The 25,292-nt window shown below is 38.3% G+C and overlaps 1 protein-coding gene across 7 annotated transcripts; it reads left to right on the top strand.

Moving 5' to 3' along the window:
- The first annotated feature begins 9,397 nt into the window (after positions 1-9,397).
- LOC110831770 (fatty acyl-CoA reductase wat) lies at positions 9,398-24,092 on the top strand. Of its 7 annotated transcripts, none has more exons than XM_087359130.1 (11): positions 9,398-9,496; positions 13,455-13,590; positions 17,479-17,789; positions 19,484-19,695; positions 20,240-20,488; positions 20,902-21,047; positions 21,538-21,647; positions 21,988-22,183; positions 22,724-22,972; positions 23,067-23,324; positions 23,519-24,092. In XM_087359130.1, the coding sequence occupies exons 3-11, from the start codon at positions 17,558-17,560 to the stop codon at positions 23,658-23,660; spliced, it is 1,794 nt and encodes a 597-aa protein (XP_087215256.1). In that variant the 5' UTR covers positions 9,398-9,496; positions 13,455-13,590; positions 17,479-17,557; the 3' UTR covers positions 23,661-24,092. The 7 variants fall into 7 exon arrangements, with proteins under 7 accessions (XP_087215256.1, XP_087215260.1, XP_087215255.1 ...); XM_087359134.1 differs by lacking the exon at positions 9,398-9,496 and adding an exon at positions 11,343-12,043 and having other exon boundaries at positions 17,515-17,789; XM_087359129.1 differs by lacking the exon at positions 9,398-9,496 and adding an exon at positions 11,343-12,043.
- The last annotated feature ends 1,200 nt before the right edge of the window (positions 24,093-25,292 follow it).

Here is a 25,292-nt window from a genome sequence, read left to right as displayed (position 1 = left end):
ACTATTTATGGTAAGCTTACCCAGACTTCCATAACTCAGATTTTTCATGGTTGTTGTCAATCCTTCAAAGTGAGTACCAGGACATCTTGAGAACAGGTCATGAGGGCTTTGTTACCTATAATTTTCCACAGCTTATCAGTGGTATACTGGGAACGACCCGTTCTTCAAGTGCCTGAGCACTGCGGGTCCCAACTTTTCGTTGGCTTGATCTATGGATATTCGGTAGGACTCCTTGGACGAGGGATTGGCCCGTCGCAAGGCCTCTACCTGTTCACAGGACAGCACAACACATAAAAATATCCATGGCTTGAGTGGGATTCGAACCTACGGTCCCAGCGACCAAGCGTCACAAGACCCACGTCTCAGACCTGTGGCCACTGAGGACCTTATCAGTGGTGTAGGACTTGACATTAGGTTTTTAATTGTCAGTGATGCACCAAAGAACAACTCCTCTTAAAGTTTTTCTTGAAATTGGGTGATGGTGGAGGTTCCTGCACTAGAACAGGCTGTGAAGATTCTTGTTTCTCTTTTCTCTTTATCTATCTAATGGCTAGCAATTCTGGAGTGGGGGAATATTTTTCATGGCTCCTTCACATCCTAAACAACCTATGTCATAAAGTCAATCTGATGACAAATTCTTCAAGATGGGTACTCTGAAAATGCTGGCCCCAAACATCATAGCTCAAGAATTCAGAGAAGACTACATATTATTAACCTGTTTCATATTCTGAAGATCTGGTTAGTTTTTCTGGAAAGCTTCTGATTGAACCCAAGAATGAGAATGATATGAAAGTACTTTTGAAGGCCAGTGTCAGCCCTGACCCCCTTCAGGTGGAGATACATACAACTCCTCTAGGGGAGTTGTTAACTCTGATTCCCTGGATGTTCCAGACCAGTCCATATTCAAAGCATGATGTCTGATCAGGAAGAGGGATGTTAAACTTTTCCCCTTCCCCATTGTCTTCTTGACATTTAAAACACCATCTGTGTTAGGTATGAAAGGGTTTATCTGTAACTATATTCTCATCCCTACACGTTGCTTTTGATATCAGAAGTTTAGTCACACACAACGGTGTGCTTCAAGCGTTGTCAGTGGCATGTCTCAACCCTAATCGTCGTGTTAACTGTTCAGGATGCTTTGCACATCCAGCTACAAAAGAACGCCTCTTTGTAATGTATTCAGGAAATCCGGTCCAAGGGAGACCTTTCTTTCCTTGACGCAATGAAATTTTCGTGAAACCTGGAAAAAAGTCGGGAAATCAAACGTTTTCGTCTCTTCTGAGCATTAACACAAACTGCAGGCAATGGGTCACCGAGATTTGCCCAGAACCGAGTCCCTTGTTGTAAATTGAACCTGGACTGAGCTCTTAGACTAAGATTCGACCATTCCCGTCGTTTCTGATGCTATTTGTGGCTGGCCGCCAGCCAGGGTTAGATGTGACCATTGTTACATGGAACCATGATGGGCTTCTGTACAAGCACTCTTCTCTTCTTTCTCTGTTAAAACCTCACTGGCTTCTAGTCGTTCCTCCACGTTAAGACTAAACCATTTTGGACTGAATTCTTCGATTTTCTGCTCATCTGCGTCCCGGTCCATAAGTTAGACCTCCATGGCTCTATGGCTTACCTTTAATACCACATAAATAGTAACACGGCCAGTCGAGGTGGTGGTGTTTTAATCAAGCGCTACATGTAGTCTGCTGCAGTTAACCTCCGTTACAGGCCTCTGCTGTCGTCATTAATTTCATCATATTTCACTTTTTTAACATATTCCGCCAAAATACCAACAGTTAAGCCAGCCTCACTCAATTTATAGGATTTGAGATTTTCTCGGCGGTGAGTTCTAAGATTCCTATCTTCTGGGTTGTAGCGACGTATAGCGGTATTCTTAACGGGGTCCTGAGAAAATTACCTAAGGGAACAATAACCTCCACAGGCATGGAAACGCGGTAGGACCCTTCGCCGCCCTCTTCCTACAAACCCATAAGTCTTCTTGACGGTGTTAGCAAGCTCTTTGAGAAGAGTTTGGGTTCCTACCCAGACGTATCACGATGCTGCAGCTCCCCGGCCAACAGGAACTTTGACGAGAGGCGACTAATCGGCGTGGCCATAGCCTTCGACACTGTGGGTCGGAACAGCGCGTTGCCTTGGGGTAACCCTAGTCACCAGACTTACATTTTTTGATGCACGTCAGCCGGATGCGAAAGATGGTGCAACTATTGGGCGTTCTTGGCCCTCTCCGTCAGAAACCGTGCGCTTCTCAACAAACAGCTCATCCGTCCTATGATGTATTATGTATTTTCGATCTGGAGCTCAGTTGCCTCCAGCCAAGTCCGGATGCTGCAAATATTACAATCCAAGTGTCTTCGCATTGCGACTAACGCGCCTTTGTGTATTAGTAGCAGACAAATTTACGAGGGCGTGGTGATCACATTCTTCGCTGGTCACATCAGAGTACTGACTGAGAGCTTCAAATCAAAGTTGGCTGATGCAGGGATCCACTTAGTTCGGCAACTCGGAAGGCACTTGTGCCGAACGAGGGCTGACAAAGGTCACCCAAGGGCAACTGAGGGGGACTGATGTTCAGCAGGCCATCCGAGGCTGTCCCTGAAAAGTCCGCCAGGTCGGAGCACTACTCGGTTTCCTGTCTGAAGTTTTCCATTCTTTTCCTCAGTTGTAAGGTAAATGCCATTGTATAATTCAGAATGGGCACGGTCGGCCTCCCGAAATCATGGAGGCCTTCAGCTGAAGTTACCCCCCCCCCCCCAAGTCGCAGAGGTTATCAGCCGAAGTGATTTCCGCCAATCTTCCTGATGGGATAACGTCCGACCAGTACCAGAAGCCCCTACTTTGCATAGTTTAGGTTTTCCGGTGGTGTAAGAACACCCCTGTTTTAGTTACAAGGCTCTGTTTACCATTTCCAGCAATGCGTTTCGTAAGCAGGAATGTTGTGACCCAGCAAAGGACTGTCTTGCCCTAGAGCAGGATTTCGTCCTTAGTCAGCGTTTTGGTTAGCTATTTGCTTACCCATCACATCATTCATTGATGACGGAGACTGAGAGAGTCTCTGAAACGTTGGATTTTTGACGTAAATACGTCTATATTTTAGGGTCAGTGTCATTCGGCAAAAATGTGTTACGAAAAAGTATTACGAAAAAGGGAAACGAAAAAGTGTAACTTCATTGTTATGTTACCTGGGAAACGTCATATGTTTATCAACAAATAAACAACAATGGTTACCTTGGAAACCACATTACATTAGATTACCTTACCTTACATTACATAACCTTACATTACTTCACCTTACGTTACATTAAAATACATTACTTTACATTACATTCAGCTACCACAGACCAATTTTAAGCGTAACTAACTGAAGTTGAATAATCAATGTCTTAATTAGACTTATCTCAAATATAAAGCATGTATGAAGGAAATATTTAGAATAAAGCCAATTTATAAACTTTCTTTCCGTATAGACGTATTTACGTCAAATTCTCCGGAACCGTGGTTCCACTGACAATTTTATTCCGAATTGACTCGGCTGGTCATCCGAGTGGAGTTTACTCAATTTTACTCAGCCCTTGAGGTATTGTCAGGCATCTGCAACGCTACATAACCTCTGCAATTGAATGTGTTGTTAAGTAATATTTTTTCCACAATAGCAAAACTGCTTGCCTAATAGATTAATAGCAAGCTTACATATGTGTTCTTCCAACTCGTATTGGCATGTTTGGCATGCATGCCTGTGTGTGAGTGTGAACGCCATCATGTTGTCCATCAATGATGCCACAATCACAATAATCCACCCAGCTATTTGTTTCGTAAGCCACCAGTTCACAAAGCCGTATTTATTATTTCATGTATATTCACATCATCTGTGTGTCTTCTCCCGTCATGCACACCTCAGCCTTGGCCTCCGGTCTTAGCTTCAAAAGCTGTCCTTGTATGCCTTTCTTATTTGTATAATGTGTCTAAGCTAGTCTAATTTTGTCTTCTGCAACTGTGGCTCCATAGACGGTGAATTATCGTTTTCTTACTATGTTATTGAATTGCAAATTTTACTAACAGTTCAATTCGGTGTAATGACAGTGTCTCAGCAACAGGAAATCGGATACAAGGACAATGTTTTTGTCAACGTTACATCACGTGGACAGATAACGGTCCTCTTATTTAGAAAAAAAAACCCACAAAGGAGTGGTTTTGAAAATGAAAAGGAGATTGCTTGAATTTGCAATGTAAATCGCAGACATTTGAATAATGAAGTAACATTAACCGGAAGGGAATGGTCAGATATATTTGCACAATTTATTTTTATTTGTAGTGTTCTGTCTGACGACAGGTCCATATATTATGAACAGGATCCTTCCAACCTCTTCAGGTTGTCAGGGACCTGCTCACTGGCAATGGCCTTCTTCTGTGTGTGAATGGCGTAATTGTTGGGATGCCACGGTGAAACCGGGGAAGCCCACGGAGGGAAACTCCGTGATGCCTAGACCACGGCCTTGCCCAACACAAGTTATAAATTTGAGCACCACCGGGAATTGAACCCGGGACCCCAGGCTTACAAGGCTAGTGTTCTGACCGCTAGACCACCGTGGCGAAATTTGCACAATAATCACAGGAAACTCCTGACACTGGAGGTATTACGGAATGATGCAGGACTGTTTATTAGCCTACGTGTTAATACCCTTAACAGCTTGCAAAGGACAGTGCAAGGAAGGATAGCGATGGTTAGTACCAAGAAGTGAAAAGCGGTTTATTACTGTGCGTACTTTCCGACTGCCATTTGTAGCCTGGGCGTTTCTTACAGCCGCCATGTTTGTAAATGTTGAAAAGTAAACAATATGTCTTGTAGAATTAATATTTATGTTCATGGCCTGTCTCTGCACAGAACTGCACACAGTGGTACCTAAAGAATGTTTAAATATTATCGTAAAATCCACAATTAAATATTTATTATTGTGGTTTATTAACAACGCTGTCATCATTACTTAAGAATTGATAGCGTCTGAAGATAGCATAATTAACGAACTATGATTTCGAAAGGATGTTTGTGGCTTAATTTAAGGTAATATTCGAGCTTTTGCTGTAGGGACTAAAGGAACCCACGAAAGACTTCTGTGTTTGAACAATGAACCTCCCAAATACGAAAAAGGAATGTAACTTCTCAGTAAAGTTAATGTTGAATTCGTGCGGCAGCCATGTTGTTTTATAGTCTACAAAATTAATTATGGCAAAAGTTGCACATTTTTATAATCAGATTTTATGGGAGCTCTGTATTAAGTGGCATCGTAGAAGTTTATTAGTCGCCATATTGTTCGTTTTTGATGGCAGGTTTAAAACTGAAGTGACCTCTAGTGGCACTATGTTATAACAAGTTTTACGAGTCTGGTGAAACGACAGATTTCATTCAGCAGCAGTATCCAGATTCCTCTGTATTCGCTCAGAGATAGAATGGTCTCATCCAAGCAAGCCCTTGACTCAAAATTACATACCACGGCAACCCCGAGGATCGCTGGCAATCAGTCCCAGATCACTGAAGCGATACGACGGTAACAAGGTCTAACAAGGAGAGTGCCGATTAGAGTGAAGAAACAGGTCGTTCGAGTTATTTATTTATTTAGTGTTCTGTCTGACGACAGGTCCATATGAACAGGATCCTTCCATCCTTTTCTCGGACTGGGACCTGTTCATATACGTTCTTGGCAGATGATCCAGAAGTGGTTTGCCATTGCCTTCTTCTGTGTGTGAATGGAGTAATTGTTGGGATGCCACGGAGAAACCGAGGAAGCCCCCGGAGGAAAACTCCGTGTTGCCTAGACCACGGCCTTGCCCAACACAAGTTATAAATTCGGGCACCGCCGGGAATCTAACCTGAGACTCCAGGATTACAAGGCCAGCGTTCTAACCGCTAGACCACCGTGTCGTCGTTCGATTACGGGTTTCGAAATACTGCGAGTACGTAGCTGTTGCACAAAGCAGGTGTTCTAATAATTATTTTAATTGAGAAACACAATTAGAATCAAACACAGACACTCATGAAGAATGATTAAAATACTAAAAAAAAAAGTAGCAATAATATCATCAGATCGAGGACAATTTCCTGCAAATATTGAAAACAGAGATATAAGAATATTAATCGTTTCAAAGGGATCATGGATTCAAAGGACGTTCCGCAAGGATGTGTGTCAAGACTGTCAGAGTACTTCAGAAACTTTCTATTTTAAGAAGTCGAATTCGGACTTGGTGCAGCCTAGAACGTGATTATGTTGTTTTCCATTGACAGATGGGTCTCATAGATCTTATTGTGAGCCATGATGGCTCTTAACCAATCATAAGTCGTCGTCTTCTAACGAAAATTGGGCTAATTAAATTAGACCCTGGACATACATGTTGATGACTGACAGTACAAACATGGCGTTTCCAAGTAGTTTGCTAAGTGATAATTAAAAAGATAATGAAGTAAAATCTTTTAGATAATAATTGGTGTTAGGTTGGCGTCAGCTACTTGCAACTTGCAGTTTAGAGTACAAAGAAAGAGTTTTGTAAAGCTGATGGTGGTACTTTTTTGTTTTTTAGCTGATAGCTGATGATGTTTTTGCACAGTAGCTTGGAAAAGAGCAACAAGACAAATATTTGAGTCCGAAATTACGTAATTAAATCGTCAATATCATCATCAATAGCTCTGCAGTCGTTGAGTGACCTTGGCCTCCTTACTAATGGAAGGTTTCTTAATCTTATTAAACAATGGTAGCATTCCTTGGACGACTTATTATCACGTCTGAAAGCTTCTACCTAAACAACGCAGCACAACACACAAAGATGCGGGCAAACACCCATGCCTTTAGTGGGATTCAAACCCATGGTCCCAGTGTCCGAGCGATCAAGGCCCTATGACTCAGACTGCGTGGCAATTATCATTGTTTTGTTGAAAGAATTAAAACATGAATTACTGAGGGCACAAAACAACATTTTTTTCAATAAATACAGGTTCAACTTAGATACAAGACAATACATTTCAAAATGAGAACAAATGAGTCATACATTTTGATATGTCTAAAGAATTGCTAACTCCGATAGCAATTTCATTTAATTACTGAAATCCAGGAATCATTTATGGATTTCATAAATTATCCGATTAAAATGCTTTTGAATTAACAAATGAAATTTTAAATTCGATTGAAGAAAAGTGATTAAATTTGGGTAATGTCGTTTTCAAGGGTATGATGATGCAGTAATTGTGAACGGCGTATAATCTTGAGTCCAAGCTAGAACACGTAGAAGAAAACCAAATCTCTCTCAGTGACTGTTAAAAATATGTCTAAAATAAGAATTTTTATGACGTCATGAAACAGATTTATTACTTTGGCAGCAAAATACAACGGTTGGCGTTGTTGAAGGAATTGATGTTAATCTTCTTTGTAAAATACCTAAGAGCTAGTTACTGTTACCAGTTTACTGAAGAAATTTGTCTGAATTTATTTTCCTAGATGTTTTTTAAAAAGTTATTATAAATAATGCAATATCTAATAAACTGCAACGTCAAGCTATGATATTGGATATTACTGTTGAATTACTACAACACTAATTGATTCTTTAGTGAAAATAAGGAACAACTAGTGAAAATAAGGAAGAACTAGTGAAAATAAGGAAGAACTAGTGAAAATAAGGAAGAACTAGTGAAAATAAGGAAGAACTAGTGAAAATAAGGAAGAACTAGTGAAAATAAGGAAGAACTAGTGAAAATAAGGAAGAACTAGTGAAAATAAGGAAGAACTAGTGAAAATAAGGAAGAACTAGTGAAAATAAGGAAGAACTAGTGAAAATAAGGAAGAACTAGTGAAAATAAGGAAGAACTAGTGAAAATAAGGAAGAACTAGTGAAAATAAGGAAGAACTAGTGAAAATAAGGAAGAACTAGTGAAAATAAGGAAGAACTAGTGAAAATAAGGAAGAACTAGTGAAAATAAGGAAGAACTAGTGAAAATAAGGAAGAACTAGTGAAAATAAGGAACAACTATGTACAAGTCGACGAAACAGCTGAATGAACTTCAATTGAATGGGGTATGCAGTCAAATTTCAGCACACGTACACAAAAAAGATAAAAAATAACGTTTTGACGATTTTTTTTGGAAAATTAAGGACTTTCGAATGTAGACAAAAATCTTTAAGAGCATTGTGCCTTACTGTTGTTTAGACGTTACAATCGATTAACTAAATAATATGTTTAAATTTAAATATGTGTAAGTAAGACGTTTTGCTGAAATGTTTAGTATTATCTGACCCAAGAATTCATTGTACTGTAAAATGGGGCAAACATTTTAATTAACAAATATGAAAAGTATATTTCTAAATACTCTCATGATCAGTTGCTGTCTTTTCGATAGTGCTTCAGATAAGACATTTAAAATATTTAAACAATTTCTGAGTTCTTAGACTTTTGAATGTTAGAAAACATTTTCATGTACTTAGTTTTCCAAATGAAGGCTTGGCAGTGATAACCTTGTGTTTAACAGTTCCTGTAAAAGTTGTAATGTCTGAAGGATCGTTTTAAACCAGGGGTGACCAACCCGCGGCCCGCCTTGAACATTTTTCCGGCCCGCGAGATTCATCACACTTTTACAAAATATATTTATTTTATAATGGCCAAAGTAGTGAAAACCAATGTATTAAAAAAATACATTATTTGTGCATCCATATGGGGATATATAATTTTATATGTGGCCCGCGGAGTTATGATGCATTTCCAAAGTGGCCCGAAAGATCATTTGGGTTGGCCACCCCTGTTTTAAACCATAAACTCTCTTTGAGGAGCGCAGTGGGGAAAACGGAGATCGAGAGTGCTATCGATAATATTTACTGCAAATAGAACTTTAAGAAATATTAAATTAGAAGATGTAATATAGACTTATGCCAAAATTAAAAAGAAAAGTTGAATTCTAGTGAATTTTAATGAATGTCTATCATTGTCTTGCACAGGCATTAATTACATTATAGGTATACAAATTAACAACAAAGAGTCCGCAATCATTCAACAAAACGTGAGCCGAATCGGAGGATAATAGTCGAACGGGTACCTTTGTAAATGGCCGCCTTTATGAAATTTGTCTGAATGTGTTTAAGTTCTGTACAGAAGAAGATTATTTACACTTCACTAATTTAATTAGAAATTAATAAACTGAATACATATTTATGAGAATTCTTGGAAACAAAATTGGAAAACCCGCCCAAATAATTATGTACATAGCATATTTGCCAAACACCGAACGGGGATTTACGTGGTCTTTTGTAATATTTCTTTGTATAGCAGATGTGTTAGAAACAAAATAAATAGCAAATATTTGAAAAGGTACATTAAATAAAAGCTTGAAGTTGCTGCGAGCAGTATTATATTTCAAGGTGATTGGCTTCTGAAAGCTATTGACGCAGTTTCTACGTCGTAGCACGAAGAAAGTGTCGGCATTTTTATTGGTGAATGATTACCCTCTTCAGATGTAAGTTATGAAGTAAAAACTTATTTGATTATTCTAAAAACGTCAGTGTAGCAATCATTCTTGAAATAAAATATTTGAAGGACAATTAACATGACGATTTGTTATAATTTAAAGCAAATAAAGGAAATATCTTTAACATTTATATTACGTATGCTAAATAGTCGACAGTTGATAACAATATTTTTACTATTCCGATTTTTTAATTTTGAGATTGTACCTTTACTGAGCAGCCACGGTGGTCTAGCGGTTAGAACGCTGGACTTGTAATCCTGGGGTCTCGGGTTCGATTCCCGGCGGTGCCCGAATTTATAACTTGTGTTGGGCAAGGCCGTGGTCCAGGCAACACGGAGTTTTCCTGCGGGAGCTTCCCCGGTTTCTCCGTGGCATCCCAACAATTACTCCATTCACACACAGAAGAAGGCAATGGCAAATCACTTCTGGATCATCTGCCAAGAACGTATATGAACAGGTCCCAGTCCGAGAAAAGGATGGAAGGATCCTGTTCATATGGACCTGTCGTCAGACAGAACACTAAATAATAATAAGATGAGGTGGTCTAGCGGTTAGAACGCTGGCCTTGTAATCCTGGGGTCTCGGGTTCGATTCCCGGCGGTGCCCGAATTTATAACTTGTGTTGGGCAAGGCCGTGGTCCAGGCAACACGGAGTTTTCCTGCGGGGGCTTCCCCGGTTTCTCCGTGGCATCCCAACAATTACTCCATTCACACACAGAAGAAGGCAATGGCAAATCACTTCTGGATCATCTGCCAAGAACGTATATGAACAGGTCCCAGTCCGAGAAAAGGATGGAAGGATCCTGTTCATATGGACCTGTCGTCAGACAGAACACTAAATAATAATAAGATGAGGTGGTCTAGCGGTTAGAACGCTGGCCTTGTAATCCTGGGGTCTCGGGTTCGATTCCCGGCGGTGCCCGAATTTATAACTTGTGTTGGGCAAGGCCGTGGTCCAGGCAACACGGAGTTTTCCTCCGGGGGCTTTCCCGGTTTCTCCGTGGCATCCCAACAATTACTCCATTCACACACAGAAGAAGGCAATGGCAAACCACTTCTGGATCATCTGCCAAGAACGTATATGAACAGGTCCCAGTCCGAGAAAAGGATGGAAGGATCCTGTTCATATGGACCTGTCGTCAGACAGAACACTAAATAATAATAAGATGAGGTGGTCTAGCGGTTAGAACGCTGGCCTTGTAATCCTGGGGTCCCGGGTTCAATTCCCGGTGGTGCTCAGATTTATAACATGTGTTGGGCAAGGCCGTGGTCTAGGCATCATGGAGATTTCCTCCGGGGGCTTCCCCGGTTTCTCCGTGGCATCCCAACAATTACTCCATTCACACACAGAAGAAGGCAATGAACCACTTCTGGATCATCTGCCAAGAACGTATATGAACAGGTCCCCGTCCGAGAAAAGGATGGAAGGATCCTGTTCATATGGACCTGTCGTCAGACAGAACACTAAATAAATATAAATAACCTTTACTGAATCAAATGCTTCGATGTAGGAGGATTGTTTTCAAATCGCCACTACTGACAACTTACTTCAAGGAGCATAGCCCTTCTTGAGGAACCGTTTTTTGTTTTAAACAGATACTATGAGTATGAGCTTCTTTGTTCAGTAAGGCCATGTCGACATTCTTGTTCCTTGTTTCGTAATGAATTTCGAGCATAAGTCTAACAGCAAAGACCTCATTTCGTGCTGTAGAGATGCTGGTCATTGTTTGAGAAACGAAGTACACACCATTGTGTGTTTTACAAAGCGTCTTCCAAGGTCAGTTTAAGTGTATATAAAATTCCTTGCTCTTAATTATTTGTCGTCGATTTGTGAACGGACGTTCCAGAAAGTGTGGTGTATGTTAGTTAGAATTCACACGAAGATAATGTGCGTAGAAAATTGTTCATGGCCGTATATTACTTAAATATGAAATTGTGTTAATATAAAATTTTTCCGACAATTAAAATATTAGCATTTGCCTCTTCGGAGAACTGTTTACGTATTAATATTTTACTTAGAAGGCAGCACACGTGTAAAGCATTCTTACACTCACGGAAGGAATCAACCTGACAATTCCATAGTTGCTGAATTTTCAAAATGTGTAATTCTTGAGTCAAATTTGAATTTGAATTTGGTTGTTAGCCTTTTGTTTATTACTTTATGAAATTGCCTTGTTACGTGTCCAAAAGGTAATCAGTGCTTAGTAAACATAATTTCGGAGTTTCCTAAAACTATATTGAGGCATGGAAGGTTGTTATGTTTTACATTTATAACACCAGTTGAAGTTTCAATGTGGGTTTTGAGATTGGCATGCTAATTAATCTTATAACCGGAATCGTAGGTGTATTTAAAATAATGACTGCTCTGAATCTGATTAGTCTTGGTTTTTATTGTAAATGCTCGATCCACGGTTTTATAAATGTATTGTAATATCTGACCAATGATGAGATTTCTAAAATTTTACGACGTTTAAGTTCTGGTGTCTGTGTAGTGCTTCTATGACGCCAGGGTCGTGACTCCATGTGGATTTATAGGTAGGTACGACATTTCAGGGGATCATAGCTGCTCCATATCTAGTATTGAAGTGATGGTTTCCGGAAGTGGTTAGTTTACGTAGGGTCAGGTGAAGGGTATTAATAGTCATGACGGGTAAGAAATGATGTAAAACCCAATTAAAATTATAGATAAGCTTATAAGTATTTCTATTTTGTTAGCAAGACAGTGTGTCGAACCTCTAAGTATATTATCACTAATCCAGTTTAGTCGAATTTTGTATAGGTTGGATTTCGTGCTTCGTTTATCAATTACAAGCAGAAGGAAAACCAAGAAATCGAGCATTAGATAGGCAAGTTTTATGTCAGCATTTTCGGAATTACGTTACAATTCTTTTAGCCATTATCTCGAAAAATCACGTAACTATATTTATGTAATTAAAATTATAAATTTATATATATTATTTTATTTTGGTGGCATATGTTCAAATGACATTCGCATAGTCGGTTATAATCATTGAAGAGATCGAGATTTTGTCCAGCGTTCAGATCGCTTACAGGCAGTTTTGGTACCAGAGATGGCTCTACCTTGTCCCAGCTAAGACGATGTAGGCGGTCATAACAAATTTTCATCTTCTCCCGTTTGTTTTGAAAAAAAACGTTGTAGAAATGTTAGCCTGTCCAGGAAACACTATCACTGTGATACTTTGTTTCTCTGTCTACTAAACACAACCGTTCCCATGTCTCACTGCCAGACCCTTACTTGATAAGTGTGATTTGACAAAATTATAGCTAGGAGTCAGGCAGCAAACGTCTAATAAACACTCGGCAACAGGAATTAATTTATTCTGAAATAACTTAAGCAGAATATATAACTGCAACATTTTGACATTATGTTACACACGCTTTCTAATATGACGTTCCAAATAGTTATGGCTGCAAAGAATAATATGACCGCTATTTCGTTCTTTGAAGAAATAATAACAGTAATATGAAATGACACCTGATGAGGGCCAGCGTTCGGAAGGAGTCCTTTCCTACACGTCGCCTCTCACCGTAATTGAAATTCCTCATAAGTATGCCTTCAGTGCAGTGTCTTTCGAAAAAAATAATTCCACACATCAGTATTGAGCATAGACACTGGGGCGCGTCTGCGTAATGTTCTCCTGTTTCAGTCTTCAGCTTTTCAAAACTGATTCAGAGATATTGCATATGAACTGGTCATGACAACAGTTCATAACCACCAGAACGGATGTTGAGTGTTTCTTGGAGCATATTTATAATCCTAAAATCTGCAGATCCTTCATGGTCTTAATAAAAGCTATTTTATAGAACCATGACGTGTCTGGTCAGTGTATAATTCCCTCTATCCCTGAGAGAGAGACTCTATAATAATACTTGCTTTTGTCAACTTCTAAAATACACCGTCTATGTAAATACCTGACGTTTGCAGAACTTTTAACTTCTTGGACGTGGCCATGCAACGGACGGAGAGGGGAAAATAGAGCTAGTCAATTCGTGAGAGATCAGTGTTCATTGTACGTTGTTACTCGCTAGCAGCCAGCCGGAACGTCACCTCTGCAGGTTCAGTAAGTGTCGCTTAATGTAACTGAAGTTTTGTAATGTTGGTGAGTTCCAATCAGTGTAGCTGTTTCTTTTGAATTGATCCATCGTTTATTACACTAAAAACGAAGCCAATCCATTTGGATAGCTGGCTCTGGCCACGGATTAGATTTTATATGGGACCCAACATAATAGCTCCCGATATGTAGTTGTCTCTTGTTTTAGAATCGATGAGTCAAGTGGAGAGAAACATCAATATTTAATGTCCATTTGAGTGAGTCAGTGTTTGATTACACCATTATTCCCGGGTTAAATAATACGTTTCATAAAGATGGCATTGAAATGAAAGTGTAATAATATAAAAAGAATGCCATTTACGGTAAAGATTTAAAAAAGTTGTCAGTGGAACGACGGTTCTGGAGAATTTGACGTAAATACGTCTATACGGAAAGGAAGTTTATATATTGGCTTTATTCTAAATATTTCCTTTATACCCGCTTTACAATTGAGTAAAGTTTGATTAAGACTTTGCTTATTTAACTTGAATTAGTTACGCTTAAGATGGATCTGTGGTAGCTGAATGTAATGTAATGTAATGAAATGTAGTGTAATGTAAGGTAATGTAAGGTAAGGTAATGTAAAGGTAAGGTAATGTAATGTAAGGTAATGTAATGTTGTATAGGTAACAAAAATGCCGAGTAAATAGATGTTCCTTAGGTAACCATTATTGTCGATTTGTTGATAAACAGATGAAGTTTCCCAGGTAACCATTGTTGTTTATTTGTTGATAAACCATCGTTACACTTTTTCGTTCCACTTTTTCGTTTCACTTTTTACCGGATGACACCGACCCTAAAATATAGACGTATTTACGTCAAAAAATTGAGGAGAAACTCGTTATTTATCTCTCCGAGTTTATGAAACTTCAGAGAATAAAATATGACGCTATCACAAGATTATATAAGAGTGTGATGTTGTGAGAATTGTCTAAAATCTTATTATAATATATCCATACACAACAGTTTAACTTCGTGTCTTGTATTAAGTTCACTTGTGACGATATGTTTCGGGTTATAAACCCTTCTTCAGGTCATCTTTACCTATTATGCATTATTAGTCTTGTTGAAAACTGGAATATTGATTGTCTGAAACGCAAAGGTCACTTAAAATATATGTTACACCATTTCACTTGGTTGTTACAATAGTATGACACAAGTTTGTACTCGGTGAATTAAAAATCAGTTGGTTACTGTCAAATTACGATCAAAATAAACACGTCATTGAATAAAACTATGTGGTTATGTGGCGAGCCATGTAATTGTTAACGTTCGTCTTCAAAATCGAAATATATCGTCTCGATCAGATTACATCAAGTCGAAAAATGTTCCAAACAAGGGTTATATACCCTTGAGAGATTAAATATGCTCCAGTATCTTTAGCATAGCCTACGGAGATTCATGACGCGGAGGGGTTTGATTTAAGAAAGTTCTTTATTGTTGATGAGTCAACAAGCCTTTTTGCTTTCGACGCAGGAAACTGCGTAATGAGACGCTACATAATTTGTTTTCATAAAACATTTGGTCCAATTGAGGAGGATGCAGTGGGCGGGACATATAGCAATGGGATATGGGAAATAAATACAAAAATTTTGGTTGGAAAACCTGTAGGAAAGAGGCTACTGAGAAGACCTAAATACAAAGGGACAATAAGTATTAGAATAATTCTTACGGTAATGAGGTTTAATGGTGTGGATTGTGTTCATCTGGCTGAAGATAGGAACCAGTGACGGACTGTTGCGAACACTATATTGAAATTATGAGGAATAATTTCTGGATTAGCTGAGCGACTATCAGTTTGTCAAAGAAGATTATTGATCATTTAATTTAGATGCTTGAAAAGAAGGTTCTCTGGAACTTCTTGGGCCCACGAGGGACAAAGAAGCCATGACCAGTGATGTAGTGTGAGGGTGGTGACATGAGAAAGATCAAAATTGACATCAGTGAAAGTCGGACAAGGGAGACAACTTTGTGGTTAGCAAGTCTAAACATTTTTAAACGAAACGTTAATATATCAGGGTCCTATTATTTGCGATAGGTACTAATTTGGACTGGAAGAAGATAAATGATTTGTATTCTTTTGTTTGCAACCATGTTGTGTTCAATATCGAAATATTTCGGACATAGATGTTGTGACATGATATCACAGTTCAGTTTAAAGTGTGCTTGTTTTGTGTTTGGGAAATTCGTGGCTAGAATCATTGGCAACGAGGCCATCAATTATGAGTTAGATTCTTTGTGGTTATTGGCCTATTAATCTTCTTAGCAGAATGAGTAATTAGCCAACCAAGCATTGATGCCATGCTTCTGCTATAAGGTAAAAGAGTCTGATTAGAGTTGTAAGAACAATTAAATACCTTGTGTCCCGGCGATGTAGTCTACAGCCATACTAGTCTAATATTCAGAAGGACCCGAGGTCGATTCCATTCGTGGCTACTATTACAAGCAAACGGGAATAAATCTGATTCACACCACAGAGTTATAGGACCAATAACAGGTATTTGTGGTGTATAAAGTGGAAACAAAGCACATTTCTCATCTTGTTCTTAATTTCTTTGTATTTTTACTCATCCTTCAGTGTCAACGAGGTATTCGACAGGACTGGCTAGCCGGAAAGTTTTTAAAATTCGAAATATTTTTTCTGACTTCTCTCTGAAATTTTGTTGGTCCGCCAAGGAATTTGGCATTAAAGAAGGCTACCACCATTCTCTTGCAGACAGACACATAATTATTCTTATGTAATTAATTTGATTCTACTAATTATTGTTTTCAATTGTAATACATTTGGAAGTGCCTGAGGTAAAGTTGATAATCGGCTTCCTTAGATGTTGGTAGTATTTCGTAGGATTGGCGGATAAGTTGAAATAACTAAGTATTTCAAATGTAGAAGATTGTCAGTTTGTGGATACTAATATGAAGAGTTTTATTCAATCTCAAGATAAGATAAAGTAAAGTTGAACAGTAGGTTACTCAAAGTTAACGCTATGACTTCATGACCACCTTTTGCTAATGTACCTTGGGGTCATACGTTTATATAGGATATCCAATAAGGTGGGGTTTTGACGTAAATACGTCTATATTTTAGGGTCAGTGTCATTCGGCAAAAAGTGTTACGAAATAGTGTTACGAAAAAGTGTTACGAAATGGTGTTACGAAAAAGTGTTACGAAAAAGGGAAACGAAAAAGTGTAACTTAATTGTTATGTTACCTGGGAAACGTCATCTGTTTATCAACAAATAAACAACAATGGTTACCTACATAGTTACATTACATTACCTTACCTTACATTACCTTACATTACCTTACCTTACATTACCTTACCTTACCTTACATTACATTACATTACTTTACATTACATTCAGCTACCACAGACCCATCTTAAGCGTAACTAATTCAAGTTGATTAAGCAATGTTTTAATCAAACTTATCTCAATTGTGAAGCATGTATGAAGGAAATATTTAGAATAAAGCCAATATATAAACTTCCTTTCCGTATAGACGTATTTACGTCAAATTCTCCGGAACCGTGGTTCCACTGACAACTTTTTGGTGGGGTGAATGATCAGGTCGAGAGGTATGAGCGTGACCCCATTTACAAGTAGCAATCACGTTACAGCCAATGACATCATAAGGAAAAAGTGTTTCACATCACAAGATGCACGTTAATAAGCTATATGGGCCAAACCAAATATTAATAACTACAATAAACACACACACGTGGAGGTTCTCATATTGCAATTGCTTAATATCAATTTGTGGAACAAGGACCTATGTTACACAATCACTAAATAAAATAAGAAATAAGATGTAGAAGTTTTAAATTTTCTTCTAATTTCATTAAAATATATTCTTTTCCAGCTCATATCACTGAAATATGAAAACGATATATTTCAGTTTACTGGCTTTAAGAGAATAAGAAACAAGACGATCGGTGAGCATGGAAACCATCGAATGTAATGGAACGAGTACAGTGGCCGTGGAGAACTTGTCGGGTAGCTTCATTTCCAAAGCAGCTACGACTACTAACAATTCAGCGCCCTCATTCAGCAACAGGAAAGTGGAACATAAAAGCAAGATTATTTCGGACCTCGTTGTTTCTTCTCAGCTGACGTCCGAAGAGCGTGTTTCAGCTTCAAATGCAGAAATTTCGTCAATACGTAGTGCAAAACGTAAGTGTGCTTCACGGACTATAGAATGAACACTTTGTGTACTCCACATGTCATAGAATTCTCCGGCATTTTGTGTACTGACTGAATGGTTTAAGTGAAAAATGTAAAGATAAGAAGATTTACGCGTTGCTTCGTATAATATTTATATATTCCATCAAGTAACGCTTTTTGCGGGTAGTTAGAATGAAAACAACGAGATATTTAGAACCTACCATAATCTAGCTCAGATAGAGCCAACATATTTTTCACATTTTATAGGTAATCTGTAGAATAACTAATTGAAAGAATGGAGTGTGCAGAATTGAGCTGTGGTTTCTATATTTTACTCAGGAAAGTTTGAAAGTACGACAATTCGTTTCTTACCACAATATAACTTAATAAAAATGCAACCAAAATTCCTAAAATTTTGAAATTTATTTTGACTCATTGTATTACATGGGGAAAATGCTTTATTCTATACATCACGAGCTCTCAATTATTCTATGGATTACACAGTTATAGTGTGAAAATGTGCTTGAGTACATATCAATTCGATTAAGATTATACATTATGGGGATTGTATCTTTAAAGTCTTTGTATTTTTTACATAAAATTCCACTCCTTGGACTGGAAAACAGCTACTTCGTTGACTTTCCACACGATGAGTAGTCATTACCAACGGATGTATGTTAGGATGGACATAATAGCTGGCGAGGGGATGGATGAATTGGTGTATTTTACCATTCTTCTTAAATCTAGTCGTGTTTACGTAACTAATCGCCAATGCTGCTTACAGTTTTGAGTTAAACAGATGAATGCTATTATGCAACATGTGTTGTTACTCATTCTGACATAACCCATTATCATTATCGTATTGTATGTATTGTGCACAAATAAAGAGGATAGGTAATGAAAGACGTCAGTCAACTGAAGAGCTCGGATCCGTTCACTTGGACAAGTTATGTCGCTTTCCTGGTGTTACGGTATGTTCCGACTTACTAATTATTTAGGACTTTAAATAACTTACAGTCGAATTATATGCTTCGAGATGAAAATAAGATCTGAAACTGAATATTATTCAGCAGGCTATGAAAAGGTAGAAGGCATTAGTAAAATGTTGTCGCTACTATTTTGGTACTTAATTCCGAAGGTTTGTGACGATGGTGCGGTGTTGAAGCAAACTACAAGCTGGACATTATCCATCGCCCCAGATTTAATAAAATACGATGTTTTGGAGAATGGAAACTTTCTCCGTGTTCAGGTAAAACCTATTCTGTTGGGCCCAATCGAAAAGCTAGTCCATGTTTTCGAACAAGAGTAGTAGTGAAAATCGAGGCATATAATCGTGAAAAACTTTTAGCTCTTTGCGATGAATACGACTGATTTTGGGGAGGGGATAAGATAACACGGAAACGACGCGGACAAGGACTGACACGCAGGAAGGAATTCGCAAAAAAATCTGGAGAAATGACGTTGACACTTCAAACTGCTACAAAAACCATGGATTAAGACTGAAGTCAGCAAATATGTGTGATAAAGAGTGAGTTAGAAGCAAAGACGTTCTTGCGTACATGAAATTTCAGATTCGGATCACTATCCTCAATGCAGTGTTTCGTTGTATGGAATTCCCGAGGATTGTGCGTCTCCGGAGAAATATTGCTTAAGAAATGCTACGAAGTTCTGAATTCGTGTCTTAATTGCGTTTCTAACTTCAGAGATGCACTTGTCAGAGGACAGAGGCACTACGGTGCAGGAGTTCTACCGGGGCGCCAATGTTCTGATCACCGGTGGAACTGGCTTCATGGGCAAAGTTCTGGTGGAGAAACTGCTCCGGTCCTGCCCACATCTCAGCAGCATCTACCTGCTGGTCCGAAGCAAGAAAGGAAAGGACGTAGGACTCAGGATGCAGGAAATTTTCGAGGACCCGGTGAGTGCGAACGGATTGTTCAACACTTTTAATGCCAGCCAACACACAAGTTGCTTCTGAAGCACGTGGCTTCACTTTAGGGGTGTATTCTATGCATAGAATCAAGGAAATTTGACTTCGTGAAAATTCGTCTTTGCACTCCTCCTACTAACGTAACACGTTTGGAATTTTTGAGCACGTGTGACAGTTCTTCGAGCCGATTTCACGGATTTTCTCTTTCGAGTTCAATTCTGCGCTTTTATCCAACAACACTTGTCTGTCTTGGATTTTACCATTATATGAATAGTCATTGAACGTGGAATTGTAACATGTCGAAATATACGTCGGTATGTTTTATCGTCTTTCCTTGTATGGCCACTTTGCACGTGAAAACGCTGATTTGAGCGTAACGTTTAAGATCGCTTCATGAAGCTGTTTTGTAATTTGTTGGACGCTCAGATTGAACCTACATCTGACTCCAATTCCATTATTTCCAATCTCTTTCAAAAACACTGTACACTTTTGTAACCAAGAAACACAGAAAAGAAACTCCGAATTATTGCAGCTGTTTGAAAAGTTGAGAGAAGTACAGCCTGGCTTCAGAGAGAAGATCCTTCCTGTGGAAGGCGACTGCTCAAAGCCGGGTCTGGATTTGAGTCCTTGCGACAGACAACGCATTGTGGATAATGTGCACATTGTGTTCCACATGGCAGCCACTGTTCGATTCGACGAGAAGCTGCAAATCGCCACAGCCATTAACGTGGTAGGCACTCGAGAGTTGCTACTGCTATGTCGGGACTGTCCCAACATCAAGGTCAGTGCAATTATGTAGCTCGGAACCTGTGATCGTAGATAATCCGAATGACCCCAGTTAAGTTTCCTTTGCCTGAATCTGTACATCTGCCTGTGTTTGAGACGGTCTATAAAGAAGGCATGATAAATTTTCTCTAAATGTGTATAGCAATTGTAATTTCTTCCTCTCTCTTGAAGAAGTCTTAGAAGGTCTTATACCGAAGAAAAATTACTTTCGAACGATGGAGAAGGAATAAGGATTAAAGATGCTCCCAGAAGCATAAGCATAAGCATAAGCATAAGCATAAGCAATAGATGAACGTATAATGCAGTAAGGCGTCTTTTTTGTGTGGGGGAATGTTTGTTTCGCGTTGACTCTGTGAATTTCAGTTGTAGCTAATTTTCCTTTTTACATGAAGTGGATTCTTTCTGTAGGTGGTGGTTCACGTATCCACCGCGTTCAGTCACTGCCACCGCACATCCATCGACGAAGAGTTCTACGACCCGCCCACCACTGGCGAGAGGATTATTCAGTTAGTCGAAAAGCTGGACGATAATACTTTGACCACCATTACTCCCAAGTGAGTTGCCTGTAGATTTGTTTTTGTTCTAACTAGAATTTTCTGTTACTGAACTTTCAATATTTAAATAGTGGACGTATTTTTATAGCGTTGTGAGGGCTAGTTTCTTGCAATGGTGTAATAAATAGACTTTAATGTTGGTTTTAAATATATTTGTCTATGTAGTATAATATTTAATGTTTATTATGAAATGTTAAACTTTTTCGTGCTTGTTAAGGTAAGATTTCAGATACAAAGCGACACAAAGCATAATCTAAATAATATTTAGGACTTGATTTCGTACTTCAAAGGAAATACAATATTTGCAAAATGAACACAAATTCTTTGATAATGAGTTGGTGAAAGGGAATGTACTCGGTCTGAAAGGAATTATTTTTGTCAACATTTCTAATCTGAGTTAATAAATGGTTTTTCATACATTTTTAAACCTCCTAGATATGTTCAAAGTTATAAAATCATAAATTTTTGCAGCATGTTTTTATTCTCGCAGGATTTTGGGTGCCTGGCCGAACACATACACTTATACCAAAGCAATAGCTGAAGATATAGTGAGGACTGTCGGCAAGGATCTTCCTGTCGGAGTGTTCAGACCCTCCATCAGTGAGTTGACTATAGACTGCAAATTATAGCTTCTTGTTATATAATGAATGCAAGGGACAGTGATTATTAATAAGATCTATGGCAACAGAAATTATGATGGAATAAAAATTTTGTAAGCATTAGATTTGTAACTTGACTATTTTTCTGGTAGTGCTGGCTGATATTTGAAAGGAGCTTATTGCTTCTGACATTGGTGATGGAGGCATTAATCTCCACTGAAACATTGGTAAAAATCTAGCATCTATCTGCTGAAATTTTCCAGAAGACAGCCAACTAAATTTTGCAGACATGTTTACTGTATTTTGTTTCTGCAAATGACTAGCAATGTTTTCCTTTTTAGTCTTGTGTACAAGGAGTGAGCCTGTGCCAGGGTGGATTGACAACCTGTATGGACCGACAGGAGCAGTGGCGTGTGTGGGTCTCGGGATGATTCGCACCATGCACTTAAAAGGAAAAATGGTGGGGGATATGGTTCCCTGTGACTTGGCAGTTAATGCCCTCGTTACTTCTGCCTGGCATATCCATGAGCAGCGAAGGTGAATTGTTGATCATAATTAAGACACAATAATCATTCATAATTAGACCTTTCAGTGATTTTTGATTTTTCATGAATATGGAATAAGATACAAGAGTCAGTGATTTCTCCCTTCAAGTGAGTCCATCCAACAGCTCAAGAGTGTCTGTTCCTGCTGCTTTGGAAAAAATAAAATCACTGTCAAATCTAGTGATTTGCCTTTTTGCAATATTCTACTGTGTTATAGATTTTCAATGCTGAGAATGTTTTGAGAAATAAAATAATTTATGCTACCCTCTTGATGTGCCACCATCGAGCAGATGCTGCAGATTCTCTCTCTTCATATTTTCTACATTAACTTTTTATCTACCCATAATAAACAAACAGCATCTGCAGATTATTTCCCAAATGAATGAATAAAACCTGACCTTGAAATTCACCCCAATCTAGGACCGTGATTAAAATATATAAATGCTTAACACCACTCATCATATACCTTCATGGGATAGTTGTCCTGCAAGATGATAATTTTTACACAGGCTAACTTTTCGCTTATCTTCAGCAGATCTGGCACTGGAGCTATTCCTGTATACAACTATGTGTCTTCTTGTGAGAATCCGATAAGCTGGGGTGACTATATTAACAAGAACATTAAGTACAGCTGGCAGGTACCATTTGATAGCGCAGTGTGGATGGTTACTCTTACCGAGGTACATGTGCACTCCTTGTACAAAGTGTATGCACTGCTGATTCACCTTCTTCCAGCACTAGTGGGAGACATTGCATTGTTTGCCATTGGACAAAAGCCCAGGTGCGTTGAACTAAAATAAATATACTGAAATTATAGACCCAGCTTTGAATGTTTATTCTGCAGAACAACTAATGTGTATTTAATTATGATCAAGGTTCATGAAGACCTACAAGAAACTGCACAAGTTTACAGATGTCATCTCATATTTCTGCACAAGACAATGGAAGTTTTCCAACCAGAATGTGCATCACATGTGGAACAAACTCAGTGAAGATGACCGAAAGATTTTTGACTTCAACATCAGTAACCTTAATTGGGATCTGTACTTGAGGCAGGGTCTCATGGGACTCCGCACATTTGTGCTCAAGGAAGACCCAAAGAAACTCCCAGGTGCAATCAGGAAGAGATACAGGTAGACTCCCCTTCTTTCTGGGTACATGTGACACTTTCACTTTGCTTGAAAATATTAAAATATTTTGAATATGTTTGAGTATACATAATGAAATTAAACGCTGCTACAAAAGAAAGAAAATATTCAAAACTCAAAATGCTTGTAGGGTATTTAATTATGTTTGTAAATATTAAATTTTGATTTGCATGTTACAGGCTGTACTGGCTCCATCAGTGTGTGAAGTTCTTTTTCTTCTTCATATTTTTGTGGCTGTGTTGGCTGGCTACTACCTCTATTTTATGGTTGAATGGAGAACCTGCAACTGTAGGAAAACAGTTCATGAACAAGTTGTCTTGAACACTGACACTCATACAGCTAATACTTGGCATGGCATACAATGAGTCTGAATGAATCTACGTTGTTAATAATAGGTTCATAAATATAATTTATACATTTGGTAAGATAAAAGTCCCTATAATTCTTTTATTTTGATCAGATGTTAAAGACAACTTGATGTCTAAGAAGATAAGAGTAAAGCTTTATATTGGATTTTTTTTATTATTTAACATCAAAGGTTTTACTCTGCCTACATAAATTTAAAAACATGTCTGTTTTCTGTGTTTAAAATAAAGGTGAATTACATATAGAAATGTCTATGTTTACTGTGACCCACAATTCAGACACTCATATATCATGTCATTAATGCTGTTGAGATGGAGAAGGTCAGGTAGTTCGTACGCTATTAATCTTAGAGATGTAAACATCATGTAAATAAAATAAGCATATAAATTCCTTTTTATAATTAATTAAATTATACAGTTGTTCTTAAGAAATATATGTGGATAATATCTTATGTTATGTTTAACTCTGACGGTATAAAGTTACGAGCCAGAGCAGGGAAGTGATGAAGTGCATTCATTCATATTTCAAGTTTCAGTGTGCCAATAAATTAGGCTATTTCTTGATAAAAATTTTTACTTTGAAAATGGTTTTATGTTCCAAGGCCTTCGGCAGGTATCTCAAATTAATGAGATTTCCTCATTTCCTTTACCTGGTCAATGAGAAACATGTATTTTAAGCTTGGTTGCAGTGATGATGATCCAAACAAACTTGATCACAAAATGAATCTAATGTGCCAGGTGCTATATGTTAAAAATACTCTGTGAAAATTTGTCAGCTTGTACTGATCTGTGTGTACCTTAACACTGTAACAGTTACAACCATTACTGAGAAGTGTGTCAGTACATCCATTTACTTAACAGAACGAGGGTTTATATATTTTTTATTCTCTCTGGCCATACTCCGAGAGTCAAGAGAAATTGACATACTTCAGAGGTATGAATTTGTCTCTTCAGATCTTAACCAATCTGTAAATCAGTCAGTTCTAGCTGATTTGGAGTTCTTCAGCAACAAATGTGAAGTACAAGTGAAGATTTCAAGTTCATTTTCCACTTTGATGAAATTAAAAAATGGACTACAAAATTCTTGTTGTAGTTTCCTAAGAGTATTATTGTACTTACTGGGAGTGTTAGACATGTGTATTTATTGTAGAACAGGAAAATATATAAATTTATTTTCCTCAACCGGATTTGAGAACAACGGGAAATGTCTTTTGACAGCCTGCACCATTTTATACAACTCATGATTATGGAGGAGGAAAGAGGAAGTAGCGAGATGCAGAAAAGATGAAGGCTCAAGCTGTCACCTTGAAACACTCCGCGGTGATAGTGTACCAACTCGGTTGACACTACACGCTTCCCAGATGTTAGAATGAAGCGCGTTTTCCAGAGCGGTAGTAGATTTTCAATGCATTTCACTATGTCAGGTTGGACTTTCAGCACTTTGAGCAAGATGACAATCAGCTCATGAGAAGTTGTGTCAAAAGCTTTTTTGTAGGCCATTGACAGGTTGCGCTTATAATGGACCACATCTTGACAGATGCATCTGTCAATCAACAGATTGTCCTTGCAACCTGCAATGCCTTGTTTT

This window comes from Zootermopsis nevadensis, unplaced genomic scaffold, assembly GCF_977971745.1.
Source record: "Zootermopsis nevadensis isolate Lab colony 2312 unplaced genomic scaffold, Znev_1.0 Znev_ptg000030l, whole genome shotgun sequence".
Lineage (NCBI taxonomy): Eukaryota > Metazoa > Arthropoda > Insecta > Blattodea > Termopsidae > Zootermopsis > Zootermopsis nevadensis.
The sequence above is the reverse complement of the archived record's forward strand: the minus strand, read 5'-3'. Positions and strand labels throughout refer to the sequence as shown.